General features: G+C 42.0%; 1 protein-coding gene across 1 annotated transcript in view; it reads left to right on the top strand.

Annotated features, from left to right (window-relative positions):
* unc5b (unc-5 netrin receptor B) overlaps positions 1 to 7,051 on the top strand; it is a 63,108-nt gene extending 56,057 nt beyond the window's left edge. The window contains exons 9-17 of the mRNA XM_085369419.1: positions 1,656 to 1,847; positions 2,241 to 2,609; positions 2,700 to 2,787; positions 3,100 to 3,274; positions 3,370 to 3,609; positions 4,592 to 4,741; positions 5,941 to 6,105; positions 6,238 to 6,416; positions 6,886 to 7,051. Coding sequence (XP_085225545.1) covers positions 1,656 to 1,847; positions 2,241 to 2,609; positions 2,700 to 2,787; positions 3,100 to 3,274; positions 3,370 to 3,609; positions 4,592 to 4,741; positions 5,941 to 6,105; positions 6,238 to 6,416; positions 6,886 to 7,051 — 1,724 coding nt within the window. The remainder of the gene's footprint in view (positions 1 to 1,655; positions 1,848 to 2,240; positions 2,610 to 2,699; positions 2,788 to 3,099; positions 3,275 to 3,369; positions 3,610 to 4,591; positions 4,742 to 5,940; positions 6,106 to 6,237; positions 6,417 to 6,885) is intronic.
* Positions 7,052 to 15,440: the final 8,389 nt, after the last annotated feature.

The following is a 15,440-nucleotide window of genomic DNA, read 5'->3' as shown; positions in this document are numbered from 1 at the left end:
GATACACCCTTTAATCAGCTTTCTGTGAAGCTTTATAGCATGTTTAAGAGCCGTTTTTAAGGGAGGAGGTGGTTTTTAGGGGTTGGGGGCAATTGATTTGACGGTGCAAATTGAGATAGACGGGGAGGGGGAGCGGGTAAATGCAATAGCATGCAGTAGGGGTCCTGTCGGGTAGTAGCGCTCAAGCCTTTGCTGCTTAGGACTTTAGCCCATGTGGTATGCGGGCTGAGTATTTTGTGCCCCATCTGTTAGATCATAATCATGCTGGGGAGGTCATTCAAGTGCAGCAACTAGAGCGTTGAGTCGGTCTGCTATTTGTGCCAGTGCTGTTTTAAAGAGAAATGAAACGAACTAGCTAAACTCATTAACAGCCACTTTAGTAGGTACACCTTACTAATAACAGTTTAGACACCTTTCTGCCTTCAGAACTGCTTTAATTCTTCGTTGCATAGATTAAACAAGATTGGCTGCACATCCATGATGTGAATCTCCCGTTCCTCCACATCCCAAAGGAGCTATACTGGATCTGTCACCAGATCTGAGATCTGTTCAATATTGAGATATATATTGTGGTCACAGAGAGATAGACATGGTCAGCAACAATACTCAAGTTGGCTGTGGTGTTTAAAAAATGCTCAGTTGTTACTAAGGGCCCCAAAAGTGTCCCAAGAAAATCTCCTCCTCACCATTACACCACCATCAGCAGCCTAAACCACTGATGCAGGCAGCATGGATCCATGCTGAGACTCATCAGACTAGGCAATGTTTTTTCAGTCTTCTATTGCCCAAGGTTGGTGAGCCTGTGTGAATTGTAACCTCAGTTATTTGTTGGAGTGGTATCAGCGTGGTTTTCTGTTGCTGTAGCTCATCTGCTTCAAGATTCATCGTGTTGTTCAGAGATGCTCTTCTGCAAATTTTGGTTGAAATAAGTGGATACTTGAGTAGCGTTGCCTTCCTATCAGCTCAAAGCAGCCTGACCCTTCTCCTCTGACCTCTGGCGTCAACAACAATACCACATTCAACGTCACTTAAATCACCTTTTTTCCCCATTCTGAGGCTCAGTTTGAACTTCACCAGGTCATCTTCACCATGTCCACAGGCCTAAATGCAATGAGTGGCTGCCATGTGATTGGCTGATTAAATATTTGCATTAAAGAACAGTTGAACAGCCGTACCTACAAAAGTGAGCAGCTATGCCAGCCCTGATCTAAAAAGGCTGAAAACACAAATTGATTTATTTTAACACAGATAAATCTGATTTTTTTTTTTTATTAATAACAGATGTTACTAATTACTAATTAGAGGTCATTTCCTGAGTTCTAGGAAAGTTATTTTTACCCCACTCAATACATTGACCCCCAACAAATTGGATTTACAGCTATATAAGAAAAAAAAAAGATTTTTTAAAATATATTTTTTATGTTCAGGACTCTGTTTTTAGTCTGATGATGAACTAATGTATTAATCAGCAAATGCTTTCAGCACTAACTTAGACTTCCATGACTAATTTATTCTGCTTACTCTACAGCATGTAGTAAATCAGATGATATGCCATACATTATGCTTCCTTCCCTCATGGTTTTCCCTTGCAGATGTAAATGTGTGTTTTCATCTGAGTCTCTTGATGATGTCTTGGCTTTCTGTCCCTCTTTCAGCCCTGGCTCCAGGTATGGGTGTAGCAGTCTACACGGTTCTCGTGGCCCTGCCGCTGAGCGTAATAATGGCACTGTGCGTGGGAGTGCTCGCATACCGCCGCAGATGCCGACATCTCCACGGAGACATCACCGATTCTTCATCAGCTCTCACCACCGCGTTCCACCCTGGCAACTACAAACCTCCCAGACAGGGTGAGTTTGCACACGCATGCACACTCGCGTGAGTCGGCAGGTATTTGCACTCAATTTTTTTTTGCATTATTCCTTTTTTCCCCACAGCTATTCTCGTGTTTTTCTTATTTTCATAGAAACACTGTCCCTGCTCATTTTTATCATCGCGTTGCTATTTATATCATCCCATAAATTAATTCTCTTATACCATTATCTCCTCTCAGTCAGCTCTCCATTCTTTACTGCGTTACATTTTTTACATTTTAAACATTCGTCGTGGTGTCCTTTCTCTTGCTCTTGCCATCAAATATTAATTAGCAACATTAATCCATTCCACTGGCGTCACTTTCGGCTCTCTCAGCCCTGCTCGTGTCATTTCTAGTGATAAGCTCCTCTCTTCTCCCGTACCCACAGATAACCCTCACCCTCTACATCCCTCAGCTCCTCCAGATCTGACAGCCACAGCGGGGGCTTTCCGTGGGCCGCTCTTCTCCCTCCAACAAGGGGTCAACGACAGCCCCCACAAAATCCCCATGACCACCTCTCCGTTGCTGGACCCCCTGCCCAGCCTGAAAATCAAGGTGTATAACTCCTCCACGCTTTCTTCCCTGGAGCTTCCCAATGACATAAGCTCAGGTGACGGAGAGATCCTCAGCTTAAAGTCGGTGGGTACCGTGGGCAGAGAGCGAGAGTATCACACCCACACGCTATCCAGAGAGGCTGGGTTGAGTACAAGCGCCACGCTTGGAAATCTAGGAGGACGCCTCACTATTCCCAATACAGGTACAAAGCTGATTTGTAGCTAGTGATAACTAAAGACACCTTTAGATGCATTGAAGACAAGATAAGTCATGACCCCCTTCTCTTTTTTAGGTGTAAGTTTGCTGGTCCCCCCTGGCACAATCCCCCAGGGGAAGTTCTATGAAATGTACCTCATCATCAACAAGTGGGACAAAACAACGTGAGTGCCCCTTAGTTCTTTAATTCTTTATTTCTCTTATCTGTTTCACCCATAGAAGGCAGAATAGACCTTAGTCTCACCTCAATCAGAAAACTTTCCGTTGCAAGACTCGCTTCCACTTCTGAGCATAAAAATATCAACTTGTCCCAGCCTTTAACTTAAAATTGAAGAAGCTACTTTCAGCTGCTCCCTTATTCGTAAGGGTTCACCACGGCGGGTAGTTCCTGGTGTTTGATTTAAGTTAGGATGTTCCAAACATATCTGCCATTTTCTTTTAAAAATGAAGCGTGTGCATGTGTGTGATATCTACAGGTTACCCTCTGAGGGCAGTCAGACTGTACTCAGTCCTGTGGTGAGCTGTGGTCCATCTGGTATGCTGCTGAATCGCCCCGTTGCCCTTACTTTGCCACACTGTGCCCAACTAGACACGCCAACACCTGACTGGACTCTCACACTGAAAACGCAAACGCATCAAGGAGCATGGGAGGTGAGAGAGCCTCACGCTGGTATCAAATGATGAATGCCTTCCCTTTTTTTTGCTCTTTTTTTGTGTCACTGATTGCTCCTTTTATCCCTGTTCAGGAGGTGCTGACTGTAGGGGAGGAGACTTTGTCGTCCCCATGCTACCTGCAGCTGGAGGAGGAGTGCTGTCACGTTCTCATGGAGCAGCTAGGAACATACGGCCTTGTGGGCCAGTCGTGCCCTCCACAGCCTGCCTGCAAGCGCCTGCAGCTGGCTCTCTTCGCCCCCCGCGCACCATGCCTCTCCCTGGATTACAGCCTCCGGATCTACTGTATCCATGACACCCCACATGCACTCAAGGTGCTGCTCTCATGTTTATGCATCTGTGTGGGTTTATATTACTGTCTCCTCACGTGCACTTTAAGCTGTTCACCCTGTTGCTTGCCTGCGATTTCCTGTCTCTGTTGCTTTCTATTCATTTGTCTTTCTGCTCTCCCGAAGCATTTTCCTATACTCGAAAACATTCCAAAATTAATTAGGTCTTATTTATTCTACGTTTTTTATTTCCTTAGCAAAACATGGTACCCATACACATATACAGTGGGACTTCCAAAGGTGTGTAAACTTAAAAATAAATAAATACTCATCAGATAAGCTGAAAAATACCCTTGTTTGAGTTGATTATGTCACTAAAGAGAGATATAACACGACTCTGAAGACATGCGAAGCAAAAAATAATGTAACACAAAAGATCCTGCATAAGACTTGGACATGCAAAACCAAAAAGCATAGCAAGAAATAAAATTAAATGAACTATAAATAGAAAATAACATAGACAAGGTGTATTATATTGAAGCATGTCACGGAATAAAAACATTAAAAGTTAATATAACTTATTTCCATAGTGGTTCTGGGCGATAGAGGAGTACCATCCCCTTTCAACTCTGCAGATCCATCTCATTTCTCCAAATTAAATTTGGTGCAATACATTGAGTTTTCATGTCCCGCAGGAAGCAACGGCTCAAAATAGTAGAGCAAAATACAAAAACTATACCAAACACAAAGTGAGTGTTCGATTCAGGGGAAAAATATTTTTCCTCTCTCAGACCAGCCAGGATAGTAAACACGAGTGCGCTGTGTGCAGTATATTGGCATCCCGCTGCATGATTTCTGGCTGGAAAAGTTCAAACAGCTTTTAAACTGTTAGCTCAGAGCATTTCCATTTGGACACATTTTAATTAGGCATCTTTTGAAAGCATGATCTTGCAATGCGAGGGGATGAGCCCGCGCTAAAACCAAATAAATAAAGCCCTAAGCCCATCTTCTATGGCTTTCTGTGCAGGAGGTGCTGGATTTGGAGAGGAGTCTGGGTGGAGTTTTGCTGGAAGATCCCAAGCTGCTGCTCTTCAAAGATAGCTACCACAATCTGCGACTGTCCATCCACGACATTCCCCACACTTACTGGAGAAGCAAACTTCTGGCCAAGTACCAGGTGACATAATGCAGCAGACTCGTTATAGATATATGCATATATATATATATATACATAATATGCATTATATGTATGCCTGAAGTCCAACTGATATTCACCAGATTTCTAAATAACCTTATCACATCAACATCATTAGGCATTGCAGATTTGCAGCATTTAGGTTTTTGATGTCACAGACCTAAACTGTTTTTGACATTTCATGATTGTGGTTTTAAGTGAAACACCACCACACTCATGTTCTTTGTGAAATGACTTGTTTCTTCCATCAGTCCAGTCTGGCGGCACGTGAATAGAAGAGAACAGAACACAGAAGCTTTAAAAAAGCTGATACAGACCAGTGACAAATTAAGGTGTCTTTTTAAATTGCAGGGCAGCTGAGCACTGGCTCTAAAAAGTCTCTGGCAGTCTACTGAAGTGATTAAACAGTGTTTTTTAAAAAGATATTCCCTCATTTAGGGTTTTAATCATGGTGGCGGCGAGAGCTGTCTAAAACCTCAGTCCAAAATCTCCCATAGGTGTTCAGTTGGCTTGAGCTCTGATGATAGTGATGACCATGGCATATAATTTAAACATTTTCATGCCATAAGGATGGGGACATTGTCATCCACAGACCGACCACTCCCACCAGGATAGAAAGGTTTCATTTAAGGATGAAGCTGATCGCTCATGCCAACTTTATACTGTGCAGTAGCCTGCAAAATTATACCAGCAAAATGCCTCCCACAGCTAAACAAAACAACCAGATCAACTCACTGGGGTGCTCAGGCTTTTCCTTTAATTTGTCATAATGAGCAGTACTACACAAGCTTAAACAGTAATCTTGCTTCATTTCAATAAGAGGGCTATTTTACAAATGTTATAGCATACTTGACTGCTGTAAACACTCAAAGTCTCTCCTGCATTCTTTTCGCAGGAAGATTGCAGTCTGAACCGTTTCTGAATAAACAAACAGAAAATCTGATAGCGCTTCTAATTTATGGACAGTGCGATTTAGAAATAAATTATCCTCCAACGCACAGAGACCCAGTTGGTGGAAACACCCACTATCAAAATAAAGCATACTGCACAGACCTTTAATGGAAACTGCATTCTAGATGATCCCAGATTGTGCTGCTCGGGAAGAGGTCGCTTTAATCACAGTGGTAGAGAGCCTTTTTTTTCCTGGCTTTTCCTGTTTATCACTTTTGTCTGTGTGACAGGAGATACCGTTTTATCACATTTGGAGTGGCAGTCAGAGACCCCTGCATTGCACCTTCAGCCTGGAGAGAGGCAGCCTGGCTGTGTCGCAGCTCACCTGTAAGATCTGCGTCCGGCAGGTGGAAGGGGAGGGACAGATATTCCAGCTGCACACTGACATCCAGGAGGTAATGGTGACGTCTGAGAAAATGCTTGCGCACACACGCGCACACACAGATAACGCTGCAATGCAGCTGCACAGTTACTCCAATCAATACAAAGGTTGGTCTCAGTGCTTCTCGACGCCTCTGTTCTTCCAGACTTTACCTCCGCACTCGCCCCTCCCCTCAGGAGGAACGTGCCTACCTTCCTCTCAAGTGGGACCTTATGCCTTTCGCTTGCCTGACTCCATCCGCCAGAAAATCTGCGCCAGTTTGGATGCACCCAGCGCTCGAGGATGTGACTGGAGGCTACTGGCTCACAGTCTGGGCTTTGACAGGTCAGATAAAGCACGTTTGTTACTTGAGTTGCATTCTGAAACGACTGTAGGAGCTGCAGTGTTCATCATTGTCTGATATGAGATGATTTAAAGAGGCCTCAGAGGTCAGTTTAGAATTGGGTTTAAGTGAATTAAATTTAGACAGACGACTATGAAAAGTCATGTTATATCTGCCCATACTGATTAGAATCTCAAAAGCTGGGCTTGAATATTAAGTTAAAAAATATGATTCAGTCATGCGTGTTATATAATGTTACAAAAATCCATCTTGCTAATTATCTAACCATGCCTTTGAAATATGATGCTTAGCTGGGTATCAGTATTGGAGTGTCAGAGGTTTTTCCTCCAGTATGTGCAACATCCAGTAATGACCAAAAAAAGAAAAAAGAAAAAGATAATCAGTGATGAAGGACTGTTTTTGCTCTCTCCTTTTTCTTCTCACGACTTGCGCCTTCTTTCCTTCATCCAGGTATTTGAACTACTTTGCCACAAAGCCCAGCCCCACAGGTGTTCTGCTGGACTTATGGGAAGCATGTCACCAAGGTGACGCAGACTTGGTCTCTCTGGCGACCGCACTGGAGGAGATGGGCAAAAGTGAGGTGCTAGTTGTCATGACAACTGATGGGGATTGTTGATTGGTCAAGAAACAAGAGAGCAAGACTTTTTTTTCCTCTCTCACCACCACCGCAATGAAAATACCTGCCTATGAATGAATATGCACACACGCCAGCGCAAATCATAAACCCACAGAGCATTTTGGTTGCTTCACATAAACTTTATTACCTCTGCCTCATTTCCCTTTTCACTGGCCCTGAGAAGATCAGCCACTGTAGCTCCATGGCCACCATAACATATTCCCATGCGTGCCATCCACCTGCTAACCCGATTCGGCTTGAGCCCTCCAAAGCAACGTTGCATCTGCGAGGTATAAAAAAAAAACTATCCGAGGGTACCAAGGCATAAAGTGGCTCTAAAGTTGTCTGTCAGACATGGTGTTGACTGCCTTTGAATGTTGAAAATGGCTCCATGCTTGTATATATAAATATGAGTGCTTTGGGAAAAAATGGAAACGTTCATGTATTCAGCACACTGAAGCACGCACAACGACACAAACGCTAACGCGGGATGGCCTGTGTTTCAGTAGCAGCATGAAAGTGCATGATTTAAGAACACCCTCACCTCATGGCAGAGGACTTTTGTTTCTTCATTGTCATCGCCATGTGTGCGCTGAAGGACAGGCAGCACCGACCTGCCTCCAGCCTCCCCAGACTGCACACACTCCAACACACACACAGGCAGAGCAGTCATTAATCGGCTCTGAAGCAGGCAGGCTAGGATTTCTCATCTAACTGCTTCGACTGATGACAAATCGTGTAACGATCGAACCCTCAAGGTTCGAATTTTTTGGGCGTAAAAAAAAAAGCTGCCTCTCCTATGTTGTAGAAGTGCGAATTTTTGAAGTTTGCTTCAGAATTGGCGAATAACTAGACTGACTCTTTATACCAACAAACGCCTCAAAGCCTTGGCATATCATTCCGACTCACAGGGGTGTTTCTCTTTCATCTCTCCTTGCATTCCTCTTACGCTCTGCCACACTTCAATCTTTTGAGAATAAACTGCAGGAGAGCTTTCTGGTCATCCCTTAAAAAAACATCAACAAAAACAAAGTTTCCTTTGGGGAACGCTTTCATTTATTGTCCAGATTTGTGGATTCTTTGTTTTCTGTTTCTTTTCCTTTTACTGTCACTGGTGTTACGATCATGTAGAGCCTGTTTTAACATCTGTGCTTGTTTAGGCTACTGATCTGCTGTGTATTATTTTTTTGATCCTAGTAGAGCACGCCAAAATTGGAGAGTTAGGACACAGTGGATGTCTCTCTTGTGAATAACAAAACTATGTTTATTTCTGGGTTGTTTTTTTTTTAAATCTTGTGCATCAATTCAAAAAATGTAAAATATAATCTGTAAGACATGATTGGACGGGGGGTCAAGTGTCCTGATGAATTTGCTGCACGCTGTAATTTGGAGGCTTTGCTGTAATTGAAGGCCATTTCCCGAGATCACACATGATTGTAGGATAGAATAGCCCTGCTTTGAATCAAATGGGCAGCAAGGGGACCGTGAAACTTACCTCAATCTGTTCTCTGTCCCCCACTTATCTATATGTCCATATGTCCATGCATCGCCCTGTAGCTCATTCTGCCTCCCTTCTCTCAACTCTTTTAATCTGCCTGCTTTGTGGTCAGGGTCCTCAATCTGTTTGCATTGTCACTATTGTTCCGTCAGCTTAAATGCTTTCGTCTGTAACATTATCTTTGCCTAAGTTCTGTGTTATTGAGTCTTTTTTATCCCTCTAAGCAAAAAAAGTGTTCATATCTTAAAACAACCACAAGAACCAAAACACAGGCAGTATCCCTCCTCCTCAGCAGTGAGTCATGTCACTGTTTTGTGTGAATGAACCGTGTGTGTGCGCATATGTGTGTGTGTATGTGAGAGTGGATGTGTGTGGGCAGGTGGGTGTGCGCGTACAGTATGTGCACATTCTTAAGATCTGTCATTTCTCTTTGTAAGTGCTATGCAAGTACATAAGAAAAAGTGAAGCGTTTTGACTTCTTTTGTTTCCTGGAAGAGTAAGATTCTATTTTTTCAGATCAGGACATTGACAGGGTTTTGATTTTGTATCCTAAATTGGTTTAGGAGTAGTTTTAACATTTTTTCGGTGATGCTAGTCTGTGTGGGGATTCTCCATCCGGAGAACAATTGGATCACTGACCAAGAAAGCTGCTACCTTAAAACAAAAAAGCACACGTGGGAAAACAAAGTGGCACAGCGACTGACATGATGACCTCGTGCCCTGCAGGTCTTTGCCCTGAGGAAAAATACCTGGACACAATCTGTTCAGTACTTTGGATCCCTGAACACTGCAGGACTTTTTTTCTTTCCACAAGTCTTGTTACAGAGACTGACTAGCTGTAGAGTACAGTGTTTATTTGTCCAGATTTTTTGAGTGTCTGCTGGATCTTTGGCCATATCTCTGGATAATTTATGCTGGAGCTGTACTGGATTCAAAACGTGCTCCCGTCAAAGAGAGAAAAAAACTACCCTTTGTTCAAGAAGACAGACATTTTTACAAAAAACACCCAAAAACAAAACTAAAAAAAACTAAAACTAAATGGATTCAGTGACATGATTTCATCTCTGTAAAGTACTAATTGTAAATAAATGTCTAGCCTTCTTACCTGTAACTAAATATAATTTTTATGCAATAAATTATATTTCTTAGTTTAACAGCTGTGTGTTTGTGTTTTGCTCTTTATTGCACTAAAGCCTGCTATTGCACTGCCATATCTCAAATAATGCATAGAGCTAATTGCGAGCTTCTTCAGCGCTTAGTACTTAGCACTGAAGGACAGAATTACAGTTAAATGGCATCTGTGGTTTTGTCAATTACACCCATTTTCACAGAAAATGCAGAGCTGCTCAACCTGTCCCTCTTTACCTCACACTTCACTGGAAAATTCCCTTTAGGTCCATTTAGCTTTAAAAGCTTTTAACTGGCAGGCCGTCTGGTCTTCACATTAACATGGTCTTGGAGGTACTGATAGTGGCCTTTAAAGACTGCCTTGGGTGTTTAGATTGAGGATTCTAACCTCAGTTTTCCTTTATGACTGGGCAATGAGTCGGAAATGATCAGATGAGGCTCTCATATCGAGAAAATATTGTGTCATCTCTATATGGAGCGTGCGTTGCTGTAAGATAGACAACACTTTGCACCTGTTTCATTGGTGGCTGACAGTGCGTGAGATAACTGAACCTTGTATAGTGTATAAAATGCTGGTATAAAAGCTGACTGTAGCTTCAGCCCTGCACAGGATGTTTTTGTATTTTAAAGAAAAGAAAATGAGAACATGCAGCATTAACTAAACATAATTTTCTCCTTTTTCGCATGATAACAGTCATCGCTGAGCCTACAGCATTTTAAATAAGTGTGTGACCATATGAAGAGCACTTCAGGCGCTGGTGTGAAACATGCACCCAGAACTAGCCTGTCAGTGGTTCCAGTCCAGCCCACTGTGAAGCCATTAATAATTCAGGTTTCCCAATAAAATACACTGCTATTCCTGGTGTGGTGATGCCAGCGCTACTACTCTGCCCCTGAACTCTATGGAAAGTTATTATTTTTAAATTCTGGTGAGTGTTTATGGGTTAGTTCCCAAAACACTGTAGATGTGAAGCTTTTGTGTCTGTGCTCTGTAATGCTCGTGTAATGACAGCAGGCTGAATGAATAAAGAGTAATGGGGGTTTGGGGGAGGGGGGTCATCATAACTAGGTTACAGTTGCTTTACTGGTTCACCCTAGTAAAAGATCAAACTGAGCTCTATAGTAATGTGCGAAAGTCTTGAGCCAGCCCTCCATCATTTATTTTTATTTTGCTTCCAAGGAGCCAGACTTTCTTGTCATTTTTAAAGTAAAGTTAAAGTGATCTTGAGCAACAGGCTGTGTGACATCAGCTGCTTTTTCACTCATTTGCAACCCATACGGTAATGTTTTGGTTTCATTTGTTAAGCCTCGCCATATCTGAGCATGGTGTGCGCTGTGTCCTTAAAAGAATTTAAGGGAACTGAACAAGTGGAAGACAAAAAAAAATCTAAACAAAACAAATAAACATTCTCTACAGCAGATGAATAGTATCTGAAAGTAATGAACTGAATACATATCAAAAAAGATCCGGCAAAGACCTGATGCAGGATACAGAGATGTATCTGGCACTCAGTTGATCCATCTACTGGTCACTAAAGCTTCATCAGAAATGGTCTCAGTGGATGGGTGGCTGTCAAGAAAAAGACTGAGGTATGACAAATTACACAAGAACTGTGCTAAAAGTCTGTGGTAACCGCTCAAGTTATTATCAATATGTATGGAAAAGGTCAGGAGACAAGTACAACAGAGTATCTAAAGCCATCTGTAAAACAGAGTGGAGGCTACATTTCCACCAGTGGTGTTGTGGATCTTGTTAAAAGTCATGGAATTATGAACGCAGAAAAGATTTTGATCCATCACGTGATACTGTCTATAAAGCATCTGATTGACTGTGGATTCATTTTTATAGTATGACAGTGATCCCAAATAGAATGCCGGTACAGTGAAAGAATACCTGGACGGAAAAACGCACAGTGGAACACTATCAGTCATGGATTGGAGCCTGAACATAAAAAATGTTGAAGCAGTGTAGGATCATCTTCACAGGGAACAAAACAAAAGGCAGCAAACATACTAAGAAGAGCTTTGAATATTCTTCAAGAAGCTGGAAGAACTATTCCTGACGACTATTTAAAGAAATGACAAAAAAGCTTTACTAAAAGATTTCAGGCTGTGTTGAAGAATAAAGGTGATCACACCAAATATTGACTTTCAAACTTGTTAGAAGCCTACCTTACTGTGTGTTTTTCTTTATATAATTTATGTTTGTGCACGTTTCAATAAATCGCTGCTTCTCCTCCCTGTTTTGCTCGTGTTTTTCTTCTTACAGGTGTTGGAATTGTTCTATACAAGAGAGGTACACGACGAGACCTGTGGATGTGTTGTTCTACAGTGCCCTCTCCAGGCAAATATGGGCTAATGATTTAAGCATTATTTTTTTATGCATTTATTTTATTGGAGTGATAAATGTGATATATGCACAAAGCCACAATATTTAACATGACTCCTTTTTTGCAAGAGAGAAAACAATATCAAGAAAAGTTTGAAACTGTACTCCCGTCACATATAGACATAACTGACACTTTTACGTCAGCAAGGAAAGATGACTTTACAACTGAGATCTACATATTGTATTACATTATAATTTGTTAGTTTGATTAAAGAAGCGGCACAAATCAATTACTACACTGCATTACTCTTTCACCATGGCTGTATTCTATATACAGTGGGGCAAAAAAGTATTTAGTCAGCCACCAATTGTGCAACTTCCCCCACTTAAAATGATGACAGAGGTCAGTAATTTGCACCAGAGGTACACTTCAACTGTGAGACACAGAATGTGGAAAAAAAATCCATGAATTCACATGGTAGGATTTGTAAAGAATTTATTCGTAAATTAGGGTGGAAAATAAGTATTTGGTCACCTCAAACAAGGAAAATCTCTGGCTCTCACAGACCTGTAACGTCTTCTGTAAGAAGCTTTTCTGTCCCCCACTCGTTACCTGTATGAATGGCACCTGTTTGAACTCATCATCTGTATAAAAGACACCTGTCCACAGCCTCAAACAGTCAGACTCCAAACTCCGCCATGGCCAAGACCAAAGAGCTTTCGAAGGACACCAGGAAAAGTATTGTAGACCTGCACCAGACTGGGAAGAGTGAATCTACAATAGGCAAGCAGCTTGGTGTGAAAAAATCAACTGTGGGAGCAATCATCAGAAAATGGAAGACATACAAGACCACTGATAATCTCCCTCGATCTGGGGCTCCACGCAAGATCTCATCCCGTGGGGTCAAAATGATCATGAGAACGGTGAGCAAAGATCCCAGAACCACACGGGGGGACCTGGTGAATGACCTGCAGAGAGCTGGGACCAAAGTAACAAAGGTCACCATCAGTAACACACTACAACGGCAGGGAATCAAATCCCGCAGTGGACGTGTTCCGCTGCTGAAGCCAGTGCATGTCCAGGCCCGTCTGAAGTTTGCCAGAGAGCACATGGATGATACAGCAGAGGATTGGTTTCATCTGACCACATGACATTCTCCCAAAGTAGAACTTTTTGGTATAAACTCAACTGGTCGTGTTTGGAGGAAGAAGAATACTGAGTTGCATCCCAAGAACACCATACCTACTGTGAAGCATGGGGGTGGAAACATCATGCTATGGGGCTGTTTTTCTGCCAAGGGGACAGGACGACTGATCCGTGTTAAGGACAGAATGAATGGGGCCATGTATCGTGAGATTTTGAGCCAAAACCTCCTTCCATCAGTGAGAACTTTGAAGATGAAACGAGGCTGGGTCTTCCAACATGACAATGATCCAAAACACACCGCCCGGGCAACAAAGGAGTGGCTCCGTAAGAAGCATTTGAAAGTCCTGGAGTGGCCTAGCCAGTCTCCAGACCTCAACCCCATAGAAAATCTGTGGCGGGAGTTGAAAGTCCGTGTTGCTCGGCGACAGCCCCAAAACATCACTGCTCTCGAGAAGATCTGCATGGAGGAATGGGCCAAAATACCAGCTACTGTGTGTGCAAACCTGGTAAAGACCTATAGTAAACGTTTGACCTCTGTTATTGCCAACAAAGGTTATGTTACAAAGTATTGAGTTGTATTTTTGTTATTGACCAAATACTTATTTTCCACCCTGATTTACGAATAAATTCTTTACAAATCCTACCATGTGGATTCATGGATTTTTTTTTTCACATTCTGTCTCTCACAGTTGAAGTGTACCTCTGGTGCAAATTACTGACCTCTGTCATCATTTTAGGTGGGGGAACTTGCACAATCGGTGGCTGACTAAATACTTTTTTGCCCCACTGTATATATATATATAAAACTCAGAAACTAAACACATTTGTTAGATCAAATCCAATTTAAATAATTCCCATCAGTATAGGTTTCATAGCAGTATGCATATTTAAAATATTTGTAAAGGATTTGTCTGCAAAGAAAACTGTTTTTGGGTCACTTGTTAAAATATTTTTTGGTCTATATTAGTAACACACGGCAATGCACGCTCCATATAGAGATGGCTCTACATAGTAAACTCTTCTCTTTTTGCACAATTCAAACATTTTTCACATAGAAATTGTTGCACTTTGTAAAAAACAAAATGAAACCTATTAACAGCAAGGATCACGTAACAGCAGTGTTCACTGTGTCTGAAAATTTGTGAACATGAGACATTTGTTTTCAGTATTTCATTACTTAAACCCGCGCTTTTCATTTAAAAAGGCTGTAGCGGAAAGTGTTTGTCTCTATAGTGACAAGACTTCCGGTTTTTCCTTCCCCACAACCCATTTTAAGATAAGATAAGATAAGATAAGATAAGATAACCTTTATTAGTCCCATGCTTGGGAAATTTGTTTTGCTACAGCAGTGGACAGTGCAAAGTTGCAAAGAAAAATTAGAGAAAATCACTGGAATAAGATATCAATAAGATACTGTACACAATAGGGTAGAATAAAATAAAATAAAATACTATATACAATAGAATAGAATAGAATAAAATACAAATGCTATATACAATATGAGTATAATACAACGATGCCAGAAAGAGTATTGCACTTAGTGTTATTGCACATGTGTGGATGTGTGTGTTTGATCAGTTGAAGGCTTTGTTGTGGAGTCTGACAGCAGTAGGGAGGAAAGACCTGGGAAAGCTCCAATGCCAGGCTGGTAGGCAAACTGAAGTGGATTCAGTGATGAGCTCACCAGGCGCCGAAGCTGAGTCAGGACCAGCCGCTCCAGGGTCTTCATCAGGTGGGATGTCAGGTCCTTAGGGCGTGAAGTCTTTGCCTTTTCGTTTTGTACATAACTGTTTTGGGGGCAAATAAAATGCAAATAGGGATTAAAACCGCAGAATTAATGATTACCGGTGCTGGAAATACTAGCGCTTGATGCAGTGTTTTGATTTTGTTGCCACTGGTACCCACAAAGCAATGCGCGAAAGTCACGTGGTCTGTCTGAGGTCCTTGGGGCGTGAAGTCTTTGGCACTGGTACAACACAGGAGGTTTTCCAGAGATGTGGGACTCTCCCCAGCCTCAGCCTCAGGTTGAAGAGGTGCTCCATCACCCCACACAGTCGGTCTGCGCAGGAAATCCTTTTCAAACATATTTTGAAATGCCTCCGAGTTTTATACACATAAGCGTAACTCGGCGATATTTTATTTTGCCACTTTGTAAAATAATATGGTTTGAATCAGCTAGTGATTGTTTTAAATATTTACGGCTTTAACTTTGAAGATTTTTTTTTTTTTACCGGAAATGATGTTGTTGTTGTTGTCAGCCCTGGTCAGCTGACCAGAGTTTTTGAGG

The sequence above is a fragment of the Diplotaxodon limnothrissa genome, linkage group LG13 (assembly GCF_057381915.1).
Source record: "Diplotaxodon limnothrissa isolate DT_005_m linkage group LG13, D_limnothrissa_male_GT1.1, whole genome shotgun sequence".
Taxonomy (NCBI): Eukaryota; Metazoa; Chordata; class Actinopteri; order Cichliformes; family Cichlidae; genus Diplotaxodon; species Diplotaxodon limnothrissa.
The sequence above is the reverse complement of the archived record's forward strand: the minus strand, read 5'-3'. Positions and strand labels throughout refer to the sequence as shown.